Here is a 22,421-nt window from a genome sequence, read left to right as displayed (position 1 = left end):
GTTTCAGCTTATTTGTAATTTCAAAAGAATTTATGTCCTTACTAGCATAGCATTTTATTCAAGAGCTTTCAAGGAGGAGCTGAGTTTTGGATCTGTTTATGTAAAGCTGAACCTGGTACTATCATTGTGAATTAACACGAGACTGACTTAGAAATCTTCCTTTGAACTAATACATGTCATTCCTGCCTACCTGTTTTGAAATATTTAGCAAAAACTGCAAGAAACACTCAGCCAAGCTAGAATCTTACTGTGTAATACCTTAAAATTCCTATATTGGTGGCCCATGGGATTTATGCAAATTGCCCTTTAAGGACATACTGCTGTTTTAGCTACATGGCTTTTGAATGACCATGACTTTTTACTTTTTAAGTCTTTAGGGGTACATTCAGGCCAATATATCTATATATATATATATATATATATATATATATATATATATATATACATATATATATATATATATATATATATATATCTTCTCTCTCTCTCTCTATATATATATATATATATATATATATATGTATATATCTGTGTGTGTGTGTATGTGTGTGTGTGTGTGTGTGTGTGTGTGTGTGTGTGTGTGTGTGTGTGTGTGTGTGTGTGTGTAGAAACGGGATTATTCATATCCTCTATATTCTTTTAATCTATCTAAAGCCCTTGAAATGGTTACCCACCATAGACTCCTCAAAACTCTAAATACCCTTAACATGAGCTCCTCCACTATATCATGGTTCAACTACTACTTATCAGGCCGTCAGCAAGCAGTCCTTTGGCAAGACTAATTGTCCCCCCTATTACCAGTAACCGTAGGAGTCCCCTCAGGGTGCCATCCTCGGTCCTTTGCTGTTCTCTGTATTTACAAACCAAATAGCTTCATTCTCCCCCTCTGCCTGAATATTGCAATATGCAGATGACACCACTATTGTATGTGCCGCCCCCACTCTAAACGAACTACTAAACCTCACTCAAAATAACTTTTCTTTAGCCGAAGCTTGATTCTCTAACAATAAACTTATTCTTAACCCCAAAAAAAACAAACTAATGCTCTTTAGCCCTGGTAGATCTCCTCCCCCAAATAATGAGTTTACCATTCATTCCACTGACAATATTCATATCACCCCAACAACACACACAAAACTGCTAGGTGTTGAAATAGACAGTAATCTAAAATTTGACATACACATAGCATGAACAATCAAGAAAGCAAATAAAAAGCTTGGTCTCTTTTTATAGGAACAAACACTTCATCACTAATCATACCAAAGCCACTATCACTAGAACTTACCTCTTATCCATCCTCTTTTACTTTATGCCTCCCCCATCATAACTAATCTCCACCACACGGAACTAAACAAAATGGAAGCTTGTTACAGCAAGATAGCCAAGTTTACAACTGGCGCCTCCTATAGATCCCACCACTGTCTATTCCTGAGGCAACTTAACTGGCTGCAGTTGCCTCACCTACTCCTACTCAACCAACTCACAATAGCACACAATATCTACTACCTTCCTGACAAAACCCCAGGTCTTCAGCATCTCATTCAGCCCTACATCCCCACTAGAACCTTAAGATCTACTAACCAAAACCTCTTAAATGTCATCAAACACATGCAGGGAAATCTCTATTTGCATGCACCACTGCCAGAACCTGGAATTCACTCCCAAATCAAATTACTACCACCACCTCTACCATTTTAAAAAACTCCTGAAAACTCACTTTGGAAACAGCTGGCTTTGTTCATGCCACACCCCTGGCTAATAATCCCCACTGCACTGTTGCAAGGACTCCATCAGGGATCATGCTGATGTTCATCGTGTTACACTGCTGCAGTCATTACACTTGGGTTATCCTGCCATCAGGTGATACCCCAGTCGGCCTGAGTTCCAAAGTCTTGGTCCGGCGTCAGTTGCTGTCACCTCTTCACTGACGTCAGTGCGACAGGGGTATATAAGATGCAGCCAACGCCATTTTCTTCAGTCTTTCTTGCCACGCGGTGCCCGAAGCAAAAGCAGTTCGCAAGTGCCGGTCGGCCGACTCCTGAGATTTTCATTCCAAATCCAGAGCCGAAGTCTTCTACAAAGCTAAGTACCCCATTGGGGAAACTTTTTCTTGCCTCAGACCGATGTCAGTAAAAGTTAATAACTGTATTTCTTGTGGGAAGTAAACACCTCATAAGGATTTCCATTCCTATTGTATCCCATGCCTAGGCCCAGACCACGACGTCACTGGTTGTCGATTTTGTGCTAGGTTTAACAAGCGCACTATTAAACGTTGGTTTGATTTTGCCCGACATGATTTTGGCAGAAAATTCAATTACACCATGCCATCGGAACTTCCGACGACCGGAATACATAAAAAGCGCAAAGACAAGGACAGGCATCCAAGGCCCAAAACTGATGACGAGGCCTCTTCTAGGCCAGTCGCCGGTTCTCCGGTTTTCAGCGAGGCACCTTCGCAGCCCCTGACGACCACTTCTACAGAACCACACACCGCCTCCGACTCCTACGTGGAGCTGGCTGGGCCTTCGGGCGTACAAGTTTATCAGCCTACCGAAACTAACCCTTCAGAGGTAACCGAAGTATCTGAGCAATCCACAGCTTCAGAGGGTGTTTTCAGACCTACCCAGTTAACCATTAAACCCTCTGTTAAGTCTAAGCCCCCCTTAAAAACAAAGAAACAGATACAGCATTCTCCAGGACAGGCCTCCTTGCCTAAGAAACATATGCTCAAAATGGCCGAAGACCTAATCACCCTGATCAGGGGGTCCCATCCCCCACCTGATAAAAGGCCCAGACAGGATGCAGACTATGAATCTTCCGACCAGGTGTCCATTTCTTCAGATTCATCCCCCTTATGAGGATTCTGATTCTGAGGAATCAATTCCATCAGCCTCTCCGCCTGAGGACTATTCCTTTGTGGAAACCTTACATACTATGAGGGAGCATTTCCACTGGGAAGGCCAGGATCTCTCAGAATCCAAGAAAAGGCTCAGAGACTTCCTTTTATTACCTCAACACAGACCCCTTGCTATTCTGCCAGTTTTAGATATTGTGGATGATGCGTATACTGAATCCAGCTTAAATCCTGACTGCTTACCTCCAGCCCCAGTTAAACCTGATAGATTTTACAGAGTCCCTGACTCTCACAAATTTCTGTATAAAAGCCCTGTTGCTAACCCTGAAACTATTTCTCAGGGACCCAAAGGGATTAAGGCCTCATCAGCAAAAAAAAAACAGTTTCCTCTGACAGAGATTCCAGAGCATTAGACAGATGGGGAAAGAAAGTATATACGTCTGCAACTTTAGCAATGAGAGCCTTAAATTGCCAGTTTCACATGCTAAAATATCAGCAATTTTTGATGTCTCAGTTGAAAAAAAAAATGCTTCCAGATTCAGATCCTCCTAATTTTAAAGAAATGCAGGATTTATTTCATGCAGCTGAACAAGTGGGAAAACATACTTTGCAATGCGGTTTTGACTCCTTAGAGGCCTCCTGTAGAGCAGCAGTTACACGCTCTGTCATTAGAAGACATGCTTGGTTAAAAGAACATACGTTACCAGATCATGTTAAGGCAAAAGTATTGGATGCACCTTTGCAGCGGGATGTGTTGTTTGGAGTTAAGGCAGAGGAGGTATTAAAGAAGATGGAGGATAAGGCAAAATCTATGCAAACGGTGAAGGATTTCTTACAGGTTCAGCCTCCTCGTTTTAGCAGAAATTGGCCAACAAAGAATTGGTCCTTTCCAGTTACAGACAGAACTCAAAGGGGCAGATACAGACATCCAAGAGGTAGAGGTCAACAACAAGTTCCTTACAGGCCTCGACAATGGGGTACACCAAGCCAGAAAGAAGGGGAAGACAGGCCCCAACCATACAAAAAGCAGCCTCAATGACTTCCCACTACAGCTGCCAAACAGCTCTCAGTTGGCAGCCCCCTTAGGAGGAAAACTGGCACTTTTCTATCACAATTGGCACTGGATCACCAAAGACAAATGGGTTCTCAACATTGTATCTCAAGGTTACAGGTTCCACTTTCACACTCTGCCAAGGTTAAAAGGCATGCCAAATCTGCCACCAAATCAATGGGCAGAGGCTCAAAAACAAATTACAGCACTCATGGACATGAGGGCTATTCAAAAGGTACCACCACAGGAGCAAGGACAAGGATTTTACTCAAGATTCTATTTCTTATTCCCAGAAAGGACAAAGCCTGGAGGCCCATTCTGGATCTTTCTTCTCTAAACACTTACCTGGATGTTCCAAAATTCAAAATGTTGACACTACAGCAGCTACTTTCCATGCTGGGCAAGAAAGCTTGGCTCATGACTTTGGACCTCAAGGAGGCATACCTGCATGTCCCTATCAGACAAAACTGCAGAAGATACCTCAGATTCATAGCTGGTTCAATGCACTATCAATTCTCTGCACTGTCCTTGGGCTTATCTACTGCGCCCAGGGTCTTCACAAAGTGCCTGGCACCAGTAATTGCATTTTGCAGACAAAAAGGAATTCAAATATATCCGTGCCTGGACGACTGCCTGATTCAAGCAGAGAGCAAGGACATTCTTCTAAAGCATCTCGTGTTCGTAAAAAAGTTATTAAGTTGCCTGGGGTACACAGTAAATGAAAATAAATCAAAACTAGTGCCCTCACAAGAGATAATATTCCTGGGTGCCAGCTTGAACACAACGGCCCAGATGGCTTATCTCATGCCAGACAAGCAAGGACAACTGACTCAATACTTTCAATTGATGGCAACAAAGACCCAACTCCCTGCAAGAAAAATTCTGCAGGCCTTGGGCTACATGGCATCTTGCATACTACTAATTCCATATGCCAGACTGCATATGAGGAAACTACAATGGTACCTAAAGAGTGTATGGTCTCAACACTGTCAAAGTTTGGAAACAGTTATACCACTAATTCCTTGCCTTCAACAGGAGTTTCAATGGTGGGCTCAAGCTTGTCACCTCAACAAGGGGCAGCCTTTTACTCAACCCACAGCCAGGCAAACACTGACAACAGATGCATCGGATTACGCCTGGGGAGCACACATGGCAGGAAAATGTATTCAGGGCGAGTGGCCCACAGAGCAAAGGCATCTTCACATCAATCAAAAAGAAATGTTAGCTGTACAAAATGCCCTTATAGCTTTCAAGGACCTGCTGCATCCAGGACAACTATTACTAAAGACAGACAACACCACAGTTATGTGGTACATAAACAAGCAAGGGGGCACACACTCCTACCCCCTCTGCAGGCAAGCCATGACCTTGTGGAACACAGCTCTAGACTCCCAAGTTCATTTGCAAGCACAATTCCTGCCAGGAGAGAAAAACACACTGGCAGACGACTTAAGCAGAAACATCATGGATCCCCACGAATGGGAACTGAATCCACAAATATTCAGAATGATAACACAAAAATGGTGGAGCCCGGACATAGATCTGTTTGCATCCCCAATGAACTGCCAGCTACAGAAATTCTGCACAAGGAGTTACCATCCACAAGCATGGAAAGTGGATGCCCTCTCATCTAGCTGGAAAAACCTACAAGTATACACGTTCCCACCTTTACCTCTCCTTCTAAAGGTACTCATAAAAGCCAGGCAAGAAGAGCCAAAGATGATCCTGATTGCACCAGACTGGCCACGCCAGCACTGGTACCCAATCTTACAGAACTTAGCACAAGAACCACCCTGGATTTTGCCTCAAATCCCACATTTGCCGACACAGCACAACAATCAGATACTTCACAGCCAGCTAAAGAAATTAAACCTAGCTGCATGGAAAATTCCTTAGTCAAGCAAGCAGTGCCTCTCTCCAAGGGTGTTATGGATGTCATTCTGGAGGCCAGAAGGCCTAGTACCAGGAAAGCCTATTCAGATAAATGGAAGAGATTCTGTGCCTGGAACCAGGCGCACAGCCTTGACCCTCTTGTCCCAAACATTCCTCAGATACTTCAATATTTAACTGAGATGCTGGACAAGGGTCTCTCTTTTTCATCCATCAAGATCCATGCCTCTGCCATTTCTGCTCATTACAACACGGATTCACCAATTTTCTCTAATCCTTTGCTCAAACAGTACCTCAGAGGGGCTAAAAACATAAGACCGCCCCGTAGAGCACCTACTCCAACTTGGGACCTCAACTTTGTTTTGGAAAAATTAACTTTACCTCCTTTTGAGCCAGCTAACACAGCAGAATTAAAATATATCTCTTGGAAAACTGCTCTTCTACTGGCAATAACATCAGCACGAAGAGTTTCAGAATTACAGGCACTAATGGCAGTAGAACCTTTCCTCATTTTCCACCAGGATAGGGTGTCTTTAAGAACTAACCCTACGTTTATGCCAGAGGTGGTATCAAGTGTGGCTCTAAACCAAACTATTCACTTGCCAACTTTTTATCAAAAAACACAGAATAAAGGGGAGAGACTACTGCATTCTTTGGACATTCACAGACAGTTACGCTTCTACTTGGACAAAACCAAAGCTTTCAGAAAATCTGAGCAATTATTGGTAGCATATGCTGCAGGAGCATAGGGAAAAGCCATTTCAAAACAGACTATTTCAAAATGGATAGGACATTGTATACGTTTCTGCTATACACACCATGGGAAACCTGTACATAGCAGCATTAGATCTCACTCCACCAGGGCAACAGCCACTTCAACTGCCTACCTCAGAGGAGTACCTACCAAGGATATTTTGGAAGCAGCAACATGGAGTTCTGTGCATACCTTCACCAAGCATTACCATTTGTCTCTATACTATAAATACACAGCTGGCTTCACCACTGCAGTGCTTTAGTGCCTTATAGGCACCCCTAATGCCTTATAGAACCAGTCACCCTACCTCAGCTTTGGGATTCCACCCAAATGTAATGACTGCAGCAGTGTAACACGATGAACATAGTACAGTTTTGTACCTACCATAAATGTAGATGTGTGAGTGTAAACACTGCTGCAGTCCAGGTTACCCACCCTCCTTCCCCTCTTATTTGCTGGTACGTGCCTAGGTCTTCTACCCTTTACTACCTATGGGGAGTATTTGCTGGTAACTGAAAATTGTTGTTTGCTTTTCTTTTGCATACTTTGCTAGCAATTTGAATTGCCTACCTATTTGGGGGCACCTGACATCTGGGGCAAGAAAAACTGAAGAAAATGGCGTCGGCTGCATCTTATATACCCCTGTCGCACTGACATCAGGGAGGAGGTGACAGCAACCGATGCCGGACCAAGACTTTGGAACTCAGGCCGACTGGGGAACCACCTGATGGCAGGATAACCCAAGTGTAATGACTGCAGCAGTGTTTACACTCGAACATCTACATTTATGGTAGGTACAAAACTGTACTTTTCCTTCGATGTACCTGTTTATCCACTGATATGTTCTAACTCGCTGACTCACTGCCAGATACTGTATAGAACAAACACCACTCAAAAAAACCAAAAAAAAAACCCGATCATTATGTATCTGTTTATTTTTAAGCATTATCATGTATATTGTACTATAGACACTAGAACTTGTTAAAAATGTACTCGTGTATTTCCTCATGTGTGCGCATATGTATTCTATTATATTTCTTCTTGTTTATTTATTGTTTACTTATATACACTTTCATGTGGAGCTTTTCTCCCCGGGCCTCTGCTGAAAATGGACCTGTGTCCAGTTGGACTTTCCCAGTTAACAAATATAAAATAAAAAAATAAATAAAATTTAAAAAAAAAAAAAAAATATATATATATATATATATATATATATATATATATATATATATATAGATCTAGGACTATTGAACAAAAGTTCAATAGTCCGAATCTAATCACCGAACACTTTAACGAAAGCGCTTTCACCAAAAAAGCGCTTTCGTTAAAGTGTGTTTAAAAAAAAAAAAATAAGACATTACTTTTATGTTTTTGCAGGGGGGCAAGCCCTCCTGCAACCCCTACACCCCCCTACTTAAATATTCTCACTCCGAGGTCGCACTACAGTGGGGAAAAGGGAATTTTCCCTTATCCCCACTGTAGTGCGATCTCCGCAACAGGCATACTTACTCAAAAGTGCCTTTCGTGGGAAAAGCACTTTTGCGCAAGTATGCTCGGCCGAATCTGTTTCGGTTATGTTGCCGTTCAGTGATCCGTACGGATCCCATATATATATATATATATATATATATATATATATATATGTATATATATGTATATATATATATATATATATATACATATATATATATATATATCTATATATGTATATGTATATATATATATATATATATATATGTGTGTGTGTGTATATGTATATATTTATATATATATATATATATATATATATATATATATATATATTTATATATATATATATATATATATATATATATCTAGCTATATATATACATATGTATATATATATATATATATATATATATATATATATATATATATATATATATATATATATATATAGATTCATAGGTAGGTACTAGGCTATCTGCCCGAGGGCATTTATAAGCCTAGCCGGAGTGTGTCAGCTTTCGCCGTCCCATTGATTAATTAACTGAGCCTCTGTCAAGAAGAGCCAATGAAGTGATCCCAGGGGTGTATTTTCTGTTGCCCATCCACTCGTCAAGGTTTCTCTTGAAGAGTGTTAGTGAGGGGCTTTGCCTAATGTAGTTAGGAATTTTGTTTCAAAGCATGAGGAGTCTCTGTGACAGGAATCTATCCCTCCAGCTTGTTCTATTTATTGTTGTGGCGAGGTTTAGCTCACTAGAGCGAGTGGCTCGCAGTGACTTGGATTTCTTTAGGTGGAGCATGTCCATCAATTCTGAGTTGGACAGGGTTTTGTAAGTCAGGCAGAGATCACCTCTGAGTAAGCGATATGCCACTGAGTACAGCCAGAGTTTTTCCAGTCGGGCTGCATAGGACATATGTTTGAGGCCAGTAATCCTCTTGGTGAGGTACTTTTGTGGTCTTTCCAGCTGTTGGAAGTGTCTTGTGAGGTACATCCCAAATGGGGCATTGTACTCTACGACGGGTCTGATGAGTGACGAGAAGAGTGGCACTATAACCTCTTTATTTCTAGATGTGAACCCTTTAGTAATTAGATGAGCTACATAGAAGTATTTTCTAAATACTTTGGCAATATAATTGTCAAAGGAGAGATTACTATCTACCTGGGTCCCCAGATCTCTTATTACCTCTTCTGTATTAAGGGGGTTGCCACCTATGTGGTAATTCATGGGTGTTTTGTTTTTCCCAAATGAGATGACTATGCATTTTTTGGCATTTAGCTTGAGACCATGACTTTGATACCAGGTGTCCATCTCAGTAAGCCCCTTTTGGAGAATGTCTGTGTCAGCCAGAGAGTCAATTATGGCTCCCAGTTTGCAGTCATTGGTGAACTTGGTTAGCCATAGTCCTCCTGTGTTTGCATGTACTTCTGAGAAGTATATGCCAAACAGTAGGGGTCCCAGGACCGAGCCTTGTGGGACACCACTTGTGATTGGTTTAGAGTCGGAACTGGAGCCCGCTATTCTTACCGTGTGAGTTCTGTCTGTAAGCCAGTTGGCAACCCATCTTGTGACATAGGGGTTTATGTTCAGGCTGGTGAGTTTTTCTATAATTCCCGAGTGGGGAATGGTGCCAAAAGCCTTGGCGAGTTCAAGGTAGGCTGTGTGAACCACCTTCCCCTCATCTTGTGGCCTTGGTGACTGTCTCGAAGAAGTCAACCAGGTTTAGTAGGCATGATCTGCCCTTAACAAAGCCGAACTGGGTCGGGTCAAGTGTTTGGAGGTTCCCAATGTCTTTGTTAATGAGTTCCATGATGATGCACTCCATAGCCTTGCAGACCAGGCTAGTCAGGCTTATGGGGCGATAGTTACCAGGGTCAGTTGTGGCCCCTTCTTTGTGGAGCGGAATAAGCATTGCTGTGCGCTATTCTATGGGCACATAGCCTGTGGAGAGGCTGAGGTTGAACAGTGTGTTTAGGTGGGGGGGGTTAGTTTGTTCTATAGTTCATGCAAGACGCAGCCTGGGACACCATCTGACCCCATTGACGCTATACTTTTGGCTTTTGAAAGGACTGTTTTCACCTGTGCGTCTATGATTTCTGGGACAGTACACTTTTGCGGTATTGTTGTAGGCCCTTTTGGGGGTGAGAGGGGGTGAAGTTTGCACTGAATCTATCTGCCAGGATGTTGGCAATATCAGTAGGTTCATTATATTTTGTGCTATTTTGCACTAGCTCAGAGCATATCTGCAAGTTGCCACTTAGATTCTTGGCATAGCTAAAGAAGGCTTTGTGGTTATCTTTCAAATCCTTGGCTATTTTTCTTTCGAAGTTAGCCTTGGATGATTTTGTGAGGGAACTTAGTTTCTTACTGATACTGATCAAGCATGTCTTTCCTTCTTGGGATTTGCTTTTTTTCTGAACTAGTTTCCTCCTTCTATTGTATGGCTTGTTTATGGCTGGGGTCCACCAGACTGGTTTCCTTCTCTTAGGGGAGTGAGTGTTTGTTTTGTTAGGGATGGCATGATCCATGCATCCTTGTAGGTGCTCATAGAGTGCATTTGTAAAGGTTTCTGCATCTTGGACACTGTTATCCTTTGGCATGGTGGCTGTGAAACTTATCACCTCCATCTTAAGTAAGGTGAAGTTTGCTATAGAAACGTTTTTCACTGTGGTTTCCTTGGTTGGGGGTGGTGGTATGGTGTGGACATCCAGAGTGATTAGTTTATGGTCTGATCTAACCAGTGACGGGTCGCCCTCCGGTGCAGAACACCTGTCGCCAATGTTGGTGATGACCAGGTCCAATATGTTTTCACCTCTGGTAGGGGAGTTTACCAGCTGTTCCAGGGCATTTGAGTTCATAAATTCCAGGAAGCTCTGGACCTGGGAGTTTGTACTTGAGTAGTTTTCCCAGTTAATGGTAGGGTAATTGAAATCGCCCAATATCAAGGTGTTCGGTAGGACCTTCATGTTTTCTAGTGTCTCCAGAAAGGCAGAGTGGTGGTTCTCGGTCATGGAGGGTGATCTGTAGCAGGCCACAATTTGCATTGCAGATTTGCCCAATATTAGTTACACATGGATGATCTCAGAGGTATCATGCTGCACCACTAACCTGGAGGTGTAGGTATCCTTGATGAATATGGATACACCCCCTCCTTTTGTGTTTCGGTCCATGTTCTGTGGCCTAAATGTGTGGTATGAGTTGTAGCCCGGTAGTGCTGGGGTGCTCTGTGGAGCCTTGAACCAGGTTTCAGTTACTGCACAGATGTCGACGTTCTCCATACTGAGGAGTGCTTCGAGCACGTGCATTTTGAGATTTAAACTCCTGGCGTTGAGTAGCATAATCCTCATTTTTTTATTTGTGCTGTTTATGGAGGTGGGTTTGACTTTTGAGCCTTCCCTAAAAAAGGCACTATGGGTGCAGCAAGAGCCTTGGCCAGTATTCGAAAGCCTAGGGGTGCAAGCCATCTCTTATGAAGCAACGAGACTTGTCGAGCATGTCGTCCCAGGCTGACAGACATTGGATCCCCTTTGAATGACACCAGAAGCTTAGCCAATTGTTGAAATTGATCATTTTTTCTTTATACTGCGGTATCATTCTTGGTGAGGGCAGGATGCTACTCAGAGTCAGGGTCATACCCGCATGGGTTACATGATCAGAGAGCTCTTCCATGTCTCTTTTCATGTAGTCCACGGAGGTACATCTCAGGTCATTCACACCAACATGAACAATGACAGAGTCATATTTGTACTTGTTCTGGAGTGACTTGTGTGTTTGTGTTATGTGGCGGATTCTGGCTTCCGACAGGCAGCTAACAGTAACCTTCTCCTTGTCCAGGCTAGTGAGTGGGACATCAGTGTGCCTGACTATAGAGTCGCCTATTACTAGTGTGTTAGGTATGTTATTTTGCCTGAAGGGCTGTGATTGTGCGGCACACTTATTTTGTGTTTTATGTGTTGTCTGGTTTGTGATGGGAGGTGCATGTTTTTTGGGTGTCTGCTTTGGAGGTCTCTGATGCTTTTGCAGGTTTTTATTTAGAGCCTCCGAGTATGATTTTGTGTATTTATGTGTATTTTTTTCTAGTGCTGGTTTAGTATGTCTATGTGAGGCTGGAGGTGTGGTGCAAGTGTTAACCTTCTCCTCATGACTGCCTGTTCCAGTCTTGGGTGGAGAGAGCTTAGCCTCCAATTTAGCTATATAATTGCATCTCTCGCTTATGTTAATGTTTTGTGGTAGGAGGGGAGGGTTGTCTGTGTACATGAGGCAGTTGTAACATTGCCTCAGGATACTCAGGTTCACCAACTGGACTGGAAAGTATACCTGAAATTGCCCTTTGGTCATGCCTGAATAGCAGGGTGAGCTGCTTAGTCGCTTGGTTGGTGAAGGGTGAATAATGAGCCTTGCCCTGCTGGGCAGTCAAGTGTAGGGGTATATTAGTGCTTGCTATTAGGTCTGAGCAAGTGCTGGACTGTAGGATTCTTTTTAAGTGCTTAGGTTGAGAGTTAGACTACTTTCAAGGGAAAAAGTGAAGAGGAGACTTGGTGGAGCCGGGAATAATTTAGCCCTAGCTAACTGGCGCTGCCCGGACTTGCAAAACCATGCAAATGCGTTTTTTACAGCAGGGAAATGAAAGAGATAGAAATTAGCCCAAAATGGCCTATAAACTTCTAACTTCTGGGATGGAACCACTCCTCCAGGGACAGATGGCTGCTTAAACCTCCCTCTCTCACAGGTGAACAGAGAAACCTCCCTCTATCCAAGTAAGGTATGGGCAACTCAGAAACTTGTAACACAGTCCTGAATTCAGCACTAGCCTGAAAACTGGACTATACTATCTTAGAAAGGTAGAAAACAAGGAAAAATGTTTTTTTTTTTTAAAGATAAGGCAAAAACAGTAAAAAGTACACTTAAAACAGCTTTAAATGACTACAAACAGCAAAAATGCATTTAAAACAGCTTTAGATGACTACAAGCCATCAGAAAAGTCTTTTAAACAAATTACCCAATTAACCAGTAAAAAAACACAAAACTGAGCCCTGTTCCTGTAGTCTTCAATCAGACAAGTTCTAACTGCACACTCCTGCCACTGGGGTGCAGGGGAACCTTCTCCAGAAAAGAAGGCCTGGATTAATGCTCAGGTTATACAAACAAAGATAGATTTAGCAGGCCTGAATCTAGTTTATGTGACAGCAAACAAGGCACACTAATTTCAGTAAGAAACAGTTAAAATATGCAGGCACTATAAGCCTGTAACCAGAAATTCCCAGCCCAGAAGGGCAGAGTCCAGCCTCTCCTCTCACAAGAGTGCAGACCACAAACCTTCTTAATGTAAAATGACTGGCCTGAAGCCCAAGTACTTAAACCAGAACTAATACACTTTTAGAATAACAGACACTGTTTTTATATATATATATATATATATATATATATATATATATATATATATATATATGTGTGTGTGTGTGTGTGTATATATATATATATATATATATATATATATATATATATATAGATATATATATAGATATATATATATATATATATATATATATATACACACACACACACACACACACACACACACACACACACATATATATATATATATATATATATGAGTCTCTTTTTGTTCATCGAAAGTACACCTGTTTGAATGCTAGATAAGTAAACTCACATCAGTGAAAGCGTAGTTTAATGAAAACACACTTTTGGGAAAAACAAATAACCAAAATAAAAAATAAATAAATAAAATAAACACTAAAAACAAAAGTTTTGCACCCCCCCCCCACACCCCTGCTAATTATATATACTAATTCTGAGATCACACTACAGTGGGGAAAAGGGTGCATATCCTTATCCTCACTGTACTGCAACCTATATCTAAAAGTCCCTACTGCCCCAAACCTTACACACCCATTACACCTGTAAAAAACAACAAAAAAAACTCACCTCTACTTTGAAAGCATCTCGGAATGGCAAAAAAGAATTTGCTAATTTAGATTTCGCAAAAGTGTGTTTTTGTTAAACTGCATAATCGCTGACATGAATTCGCTTACTTAGCATTCGAATAGGTGTACTTTTGATCAACGAAAGTAGACCCATGTGTGTGTGTGTATATATATATATATATATATATATCTACTTTCAATTCTTGACTTACTAAAATACTGAACTTCAAAATATCAAGACCACAATGTTGAAAGTTCAGTATTTTGAAACTTTACATTCTCGAATTGCTAAGTACCGAAATCTCTGATTAAACAGCATGTCTAAGGTTTAAATAGGGTACTGTATCTTTAAGGATTCGTACTTTGTATCTAAAAAAAATAAATGGCCGGTGCTACTTTGCACACTTCGGGAACTATCGGAGAAATGTATAACATTACTAAATCTCAAAAAAGTAAGCAGGTTTTGATAATAGAAGGATATAGCATTACGTCAGCAGTGTAGGATTCTTTGTAGAAGGCATTATAAAAAAAAACTCTTGCAGGTGACTGTGAAGGTGCCTGCAGTTCAAATACAATCCCATGTCACAAACAATACAAAACATTTCAGTTTCACACAAGCTGTGCCCTATCTAAACACACAAACACTTATGTTACCATTTATATATGTGCGCAGAAAGTTTCCTTAAAACAAGTTTTACTTGAAGTCTGAGACCCTTCAAGCTTTTTTTGGTGATGATTCTTGATAAGGACATGTAGAGGTAGTCTAAGTGTTAACCTCCTTTACAGGATATCTCTTGATGCCAGTTTATTGTATTTTTTGCAGACTTGAAACATTTGATGGCCTTATTCCTTTCGACTTCAAAACAGAGCCTTCTGACTCCAACTCAAAATATCTGGGTAAGTGCAAAACATCATGTTTTCATCTGTTTTATGTATATGCAAAACTGTTTTTCAAAAAAAAAATGCAATGGGCTGAAGAGAGTAAAGATGAGAAATCATTAGAAAAATTAAGCAGGCTAGAACCAGACAACAAGGGAATACATTGTTTATTTATTTGTTTTATTTTTACATTTGTTTACCAGGAAAGTCTGACTGGACAACCTGTCCTTTTTCAGCGGAGGCTCGGGTAGAAAAGGCCCACATTAATACATAGAGAAAGTATTCAAAGATAGATTGATGGAGCAAAGATAGTAGATATATACACGATGAATGATGATTGAAAGGGTATTTCAGAGCAACATAGTTAAGGCTCCTATACATAGCACAAGCAGAAAACTATAATTCATAGTGGAAAGGTATGATGATGAAACAGGGGAAGCTCAAGAAACAAGGAGAGACTGGGATTTTGGATGCAGACCTTTAAGGACAATAACAATAATCATACAGAATATTATATTCACAAAGTAGCAGAAAATATTCTAAGAACTAAGCAAACATGGGAATGGAGAAAGGAGATTTTGACAATAGGGATGACTGCAATTAGGGATACAGACAATAGACAAGAGGGGGCTGGAATTTATTGGCGAAAACTGGAAAGTAACCAAGGTATTGGGAGCAAATAACTAGGGAGGGAAAGGTAATAGAATGAGAAGAAGCCAAAAATGTATTTGGACTGCAGATTAGAGATTGTCTTCCCTATCAAGGAGTGATATCAGAGTATAGGCAAAGAGAAAGAAATGAGGGATGGTCCTAAATGAAAGACCAGCACTGGTAGAGTTTTTAGTAGAATCTAGAACAGAAGCTGCCTTTAAAAAAGGAATAAATATTAGAGCATATAAAGTATTGCATGATAACTATAAGAATCAATCAGAGGAGGTTATAAAGGACTGGAAAGAGAGACTGAATAAGCAATTCACAAAGAAACACTGGTGGGATATATATATGCCTCCCAAATGTGCAACAAAGCGTAGAAGATTTAAGATCTTTGCTTGGATGTGTTTACATAGGTACTTTTATACCCCCAATTAGACTCCACAGACATTTTCCTCAGGTAGCAGCAAATGTTGAAGGTGTGATGAGGAAGAAAGAGGTAACTGGTAACATATTTTCTGTGAGTGTAATGAGTTGGCAAAGTTTAAAGATTCCCTACAGACTGCTCTGTCAGAGATACTGGGTGAGCAAATTGGTGTAACTAAGGAAATGATTTTTTGAGCTGTGATACAGAATTGGAATTGCCTAGACATAGCAAGGCCTTGTTGAGTCTAACTATGGTGGCTGCCAAAAAAGCATTTACTCAAAAATGGATGTTAAATTCTAAACCAACTTTACTAGAAGCAGCGAATATAGTAACAGTGATAAAAGAACTGGAATTAGGATCTTTAGAAAATGGTAGGGGTAAATTACATAGGAGAAAATGAGAATTGTGGCAAAATACATGCAGAGGAGGAACAAGGTTTAAATGAAGGTAGGACTTGAATGAGGTATGTAATGTTTGAGTGACAGTGACTGGATAGATTGTAAGTGATGTATAATGTTTGCAAGTGCAGTTGTGTCACCGTGGTTTGTAATGTATAATGTTTGCATCTGGAATTATGTCTGTATTGTTTGTTTTCATTTATATAAATGTAAGATTGCCTTTGTTGTATGTGGTAATTTAATAAAGATGTTTCTTGTTTAAAAAGAAATGTTCAGAGAGTTGTGTTTGTCAATGTCAGTATGGGGAATTGTATCAGCAGACTTTACTAGATCTAGGTTGGCAGCATGAGCAGATTGGCCTTTTTCTTTGACTTCACTAACCTTTTCAAAAAATGACTGAACAGGATCTACACTTCACAAAATGAAACTGATTTAAGATCAAGAGATTGTAGATCACCTATTTCATTATTTATACATTTGACAGTGATACATTTTATAACGCTTCAAATGATACTGGTCAGAATGATGGATCTGTGGTTCCCAGGGTCTTTGGTAGGTCACTGTTGTGCAGTGACACTGCAGTGGCAGGTCTCTAGACAGCTTGTGTGTTATGGCTGGAGAAGCTTATGTTGAGTGGGTTTAGGAGGGGAAGAGCAGTGTTGTGTTTAGCAGTGACAAAGACATAAACAGTTATGTTGTCAAAACCCATGGAACCAGTGTTTTTGGTTTTGAATAGTGATGATAAGAAATGGGCTAAAGTGATTATGGGGGTAGTTTGAGGAGTTAGGTGGTATCCCAGGTGAGTATGGGATGAAATTAAAGTTGAATTAGTCTTGTAGGACATTGGTGATGCATTATGGATTAGATTAAGTTGTACCAGTAGATAGCAGCTCAATACAGTATTGGATATTGTTTCTGAGTTTCCTGATATAGTTGAAAGACACCTTAAAATTGTCCTTGGAAGAGGAAGGGATGATAAGGTATCGACATTATTAGGATGAGGAAACAAAAACACAGTGTCTGGAGTGATGTGAGTAGTTAAGGATAATGGAGAGAAAATGAGAAAGAAGGAATAAGTGAGTGGCCATAGCTTTGGGTAGATCATACAATAGAAGCGATCTAACATGACAGGAATCTGATCTCAGACAGGAACAATCAGCCATCAAGAAGAAACCGGTCAGGTGAGGACCAGTCTTTCTTGATTGATGGAAAGGAAGAAGTGCTGGATCTAGGCAGCATATTAAGTTAGAGTCAGCAAAGGATGGGAGACATTCCAAAAAAGACACAAGCAACCATTGTAAGAAGAGACCCTTCCTTGCAAGGAAAGAGAGAAAATAAAATATTTCAGCAAATCTAAATGGGTACTGAAGTATTACAAACCTTCAACAGGGATAAGAAGCATAGTTTTAGTTATAAAATCTCTCATTTAATCACTTCCAGTGCTCAAACAGCACTAGACAAAGATATCTTCTTACCCAAACTGGAGTATGGGCTGTCCCTTCTTTCCCTGCAATCTGTTCACAGTACTCAAAGGCTACATACTGCTGTAAATAATAAACATTAGTTACTAGTTAGGTACCTGGATGTCTCAGTAGTATATAAAACTAAATGTTGTAGAATTAAGTGAGGGCAAGCTAAAATTAGCAAGACATGTGTTAGGTTCTTTTTGAGTAAAATGAAATACTGTTATGTTTGCTCAAGTTTATCAGGGTTAATCAAGTGCAGTGGAAAAACAGGCAGTTGATTCAATCACATGCAGATGGCACTGCATAATATGCATACAAGGAAGACATGGTTATGAGTTCTAGAAGACCAGAGGTCCACCTTTTATCAGTGTGCAAGGTTCTTAGGTGTTTACTAAGTTAACAACCAGAAGGGCCCTTTTAAGCCTGGCCATGCATCCCAAATCTCTGACAAGTTCTGCTACCCTTTTTATGTGTAAGCAGGAGCTTGGGAGATGAAACATTTACAAGCAAGGGCCTGGGGTTAAACCATTTACAGGCTGCCTGTGTCCATTACAGACATAGGAGCCAAACCGGGGTGAATTTTCTGTTCTCCATTCAGTTGTCCAAGTTACACTTAAATTGGGTTAGGGAGGAACTCTGCTTCACATGGATGGGAACCCTGTTCCAGAGAAGGGGTAGACTCTGAGATACATACCTTTCTGTTCAGCAGGTCCTATTTATATCTCAGGCAAAGTTTAAATCTTTAGAATGGGTCATTCTAATGCTATTTGTTTTGCGGATATGCAGGAGTTCCCTCAGGGTGGGATCCAACAATGGCTTGTATGCCAGGCATAGATCTCTCCTCAACAGGCTGTAGAAGACAGTACAAGAACAGGGCTTTGAGGCAGTCTGCAGAGAAAATGTTATTTACTCCCTGTATTCTTTTAGTGAGGAACCTCTGTGGACATTCCAACTGTTGGATATGCCTGGTTAGGTAGATACCAAAGGGGACATGGTACTCAATGATAGGTCTGATGAATGCCAAATATAGTGTAACAATGACTTCCTTGGACCTAGACGCTATACCTTTGTTTATAAGTTTCACAACATAGAATGATAATCTCACTACTGTAGACATGTGATGGCCAAATGCTAGATTAATGTCTATGTGTCCCCCCAAGTCCCTGACTACTGGGTCAGCCCTTATAGATGTGTTGTCAATATGATACTTACCAGATGTGAATGACTTCCATACTGTTATGCATTTATTGGCATTTAGTTTTAGTTCATGGCTCTGACACCAGTTATTTGACTGTGTCATCCCTTTCTGGAGAACGTTTGTGTTGGTGGGGGATTCTATGACTATTGCTAATTTGCTGTCATCTGCATTTTTAGTCAGCCAGAGGCAATTGGCATTGGCCTTGACTTCAGCGAGGTATATGCCAAAAAGGAGTGGTCTCAGGACCGATCCCTGTGATTGGCCTCTTTGTAAAGGTGGACTCCCCAATTCTAACTTCCTGGGCCCTGTCTGTAAGCCAGCTGGCTATCCACTGGGTGACATAAGAGTTTATACCTAACCTCCTGAGTTTTTCAACAATGCCCAAGTGAGGTATTGTTTTAAATGCTTTGGCCAGGTCAAGGTAGGCAGTGTGAACCATTTTGCCCTCATTCGATGCTTTGGTGGCCTTCTTAAAGAAGTGCACCAAGTTGAGTAGGCATGACCTGCCCTTGACAAAACCAAATTGGGTTGAGTCCAGTGTCTGGAGGTTTCCTATATCATCATTGATCATTTCCATGATAATTCTTTCCATGGCTTTGCATATGAGACTAGTGAAACTTATGAGTCTGTAGTTTCCATGGTCTGTAGATGGCCCACATTTGTGCAGAGTGATGACTGTTTCTGTTCTCCATTCGTGAAACATGAAGCCTGTTTGGAGGCTACTATTAAATGGAAATTTCAGAGGGCCTGATAAGTCATATTTCATGATATTTAGAAGGCATCATGGGATATTGTTTGGGCCCATTGATGCAGTGTTCTTGCCCTTAGAGAATTAAGCACCTGTCCCTTAGTGATAGTTGGGAGAGTTATATTTGATGGTATTTCCCAAGGGAAGGTTGAGAGGGAGTGAGGAGTAAACTCTGAGCTGAATTTGTCAGCCAGTAGGTTTGCTATATCTTCTGGCTCAGTATAGACAGTGTCATTTACAATGAGCTCTGCACACAATTGTGTATTCCCTTTGAGGTTGAGGACATAGCTAAACAATGCCTTGTTGATGTTCTTCGCGTTTCACTGTTGCAGTCATCACACTTGGGTTATCTGCCTGCAGGTAGCCCTCAGTCGGCCCGAATACCAGAGTCTTGGGATTTCTGCGTCGGATGCTGTCGCCTCATCCATGACGTCAGGACATCAGGGGTATAAAACATGCAGCCGACGCCATTACATCAGCTTTTCTTGCCGCGTGGGAGCCCAAAGCAGAATCAGTTCGCATGTGCCGGTTGGCAGCTACCTGAAATTTTCGTTTTTCGAGTTTCAAACCTGAAGTCTTCTAAAGCTAAGTACCCCATTGGGGATCCTTTTTTCTTGCTCTAACTGATGTCAGAAAAAGTTAACAATTGTCTTGCCTGTGGAAAGCAAATACCTCACAGAGATTTTCATTCTTACTGCATCACCTGTTTAGGCCCAGACCATGACGTCCCTCGCTGTCGGTTTTGTGCCTTGCTCAACGCCCAAACTATTCGTCGTCAGGCTATTTTTGTCTCTAAATTCTTTCACTGTCATTCTCCATATTCTGAAATGGTGTTGGTAAGCCATCCTACTACCGACCTTCCAAAAAAACGCAAAGATAAAGACAGAGACAGACCGCATAGGTCCAAAACTGCTGACGACGCTTCCGTTAAGCTAGTTGCCAGTTCGCTGGTACTCAGTGAGGTGCTTTCGCAGCCCCTGTTACCCACTTCTACAGATTCGCAGGCCTCTACTGAGACCCATTCAGAGTCCGGTATGCTGCAAGATGGTTCTTCGACTATGGAACCTGAAGATGTCTCTACCTTGGATGGGTCCGGAGCCGCTGTGCAGGCACCAGCTTCTGAGGGTGTATTCAGACCTTCTGATGTTCGTTTTAAACCGACTACTTCATTAATGACTAAATCTACCGAATTTCCCAGGCCCAGAGTTCGCACTACAACTAGGAAACTGACGACCAAAGCACATTCTCAATCTCCTATGCCACAGAAACAAATGCTTAGAATGGCTGAAGACCTTATTACTTTAATTAGGGGAAGCCAGCCTTCCTTCTCTAAAAGACAAAGGATTGATTTTCCTTCTGATTCTTCAGACCATGAGTCTGATGTCTCTGACCCCTGTGATTACCAGGACATACATTTATCTTCCTATGAGGACTCAGATGCAGAGGAATCAATTCCCTCAGCCCCCCCCCCCCCCCCCCCCACCAGTGGATCTTTCTTTCGGTGAAACCTTGCATACACTAAGAGAGCATTTCCACTGGGAATGCCGGGACTACCCACAGTCCAAAAAGAGACTCAAGGAATTTTTAGACTTGCATCAGCATAGGCCTTTAGCTATTCCCCCTGTCCTGGATATTGTAGATGATGTCTTCATGGAATCCAGCCTACCCTTTGATACTTTACCACCTGCTCCTAGAAAGCCTGACAGATACTACAGAGTACCTGACTCACAAATTTCTCTTTAAAAATTCCACTGTGGATCCAGAGACTATTTCCCAGGGACCTAAAGGTATTAAGGCTTCTACAGCCAAAAACCCTACCCCTTCAGACAGGGATTCTAGGGCTCTAGACAGATGGGGGTAAGAAGGTATATACCTCTGCAACTCTTGCCATCAGGCTTTAAATTGCCAGTTTCACATGTTGAAGTACCAGCAGCATATTATTGATCTAATTAAACAAAAAATGCTGTTGATTCCTGATTGTGCAGAAAATAAGGACTTACAAGACTTAATGCATTCTGCAAACCAAGTTGGTAAACATATTTTGCAGTGTGGTTTTGATGCCATAGAAGCATCTTGCAGGGCTGCTGTCAGTGGGTCTGTTCTGAGAAGGCATGCTTGGCTGAAGGAACAAATCTTGCCAGACCATGTCAAGACAAAATTACTTGATGCTCCATTAAACCAAGAATGTTTGTTTGGCTCTAAAGCAGAATAAGTTTTTACAAAGATAAAAGAAAAAGCTAAATCCATGCAAACTGTTAAAAATTTCTTACAGGTACAGCCACCTAGATTCAGTAGGCATTGGCCTTCAAAAAACTGGTCCTTTCCAGTCCCTACCAGACCTTCTCAGCCCACACCCAGGGGCAACAGACCACAAAATCTACAGTCTTAGAGTATGCACAGATCTAAACAATGGAGTGCTCCCTCCTCAAAAACTGGGAGTAGTTCACAATGACTTGTCCTTAACCCTTCGCAGCCATTTTCATAGCTACGTTGTGTTGTGTCTGCTGTTTGAACTGTGGCAGTTTGTGGAGAGTGTGAGTAGTTTCCCTTGCGTTTGGCGGGCTAGGCCCGTTTAAGTTAGAGGGATCTAGCCCTCTCCTTCATTGTTTTGTCAGTGTTTCTAGGAGCGTTTAAGTTAGAGTTCCTTAGTGTATCCCTCCTTCCTGTTGTGGTTGTTGAGTGTTTGTTTTGCTG

The 22,421-nt window shown here is 41.3% G+C and overlaps 1 protein-coding gene across 3 annotated transcripts in view; it reads left to right on the top strand.

The window, feature by feature from the left end:
* TMEM244 (transmembrane protein 244) overlaps nt 1-22,421 on the top strand; it is a 418,478-nt gene that overhangs the window by 229,761 nt on the left and 166,296 nt on the right. For all 3 annotated transcript variants that reach the window (XM_044085024.1, XM_044085007.1, XM_044085016.1), the window contains one exon: nt 14,784-14,857. In XM_044085024.1, the coding sequence (XP_043940959.1) occupies nt 14,784-14,857 (74 nt within the window). The remainder of the gene's footprint in view (nt 1-14,783; nt 14,858-22,421) is intronic.

Source organism: Protopterus annectens, chromosome 1.part1, assembly GCF_019279795.1.
Source record: "Protopterus annectens isolate FY-2018-M chromosome 1.part1, PAN1.0, whole genome shotgun sequence".
Lineage (NCBI taxonomy): Eukaryota > Metazoa > Chordata > Ceratodontiformes > Protopteridae > Protopterus > Protopterus annectens.
This window is presented reverse-complemented; position numbering and strand designations above follow the sequence as displayed.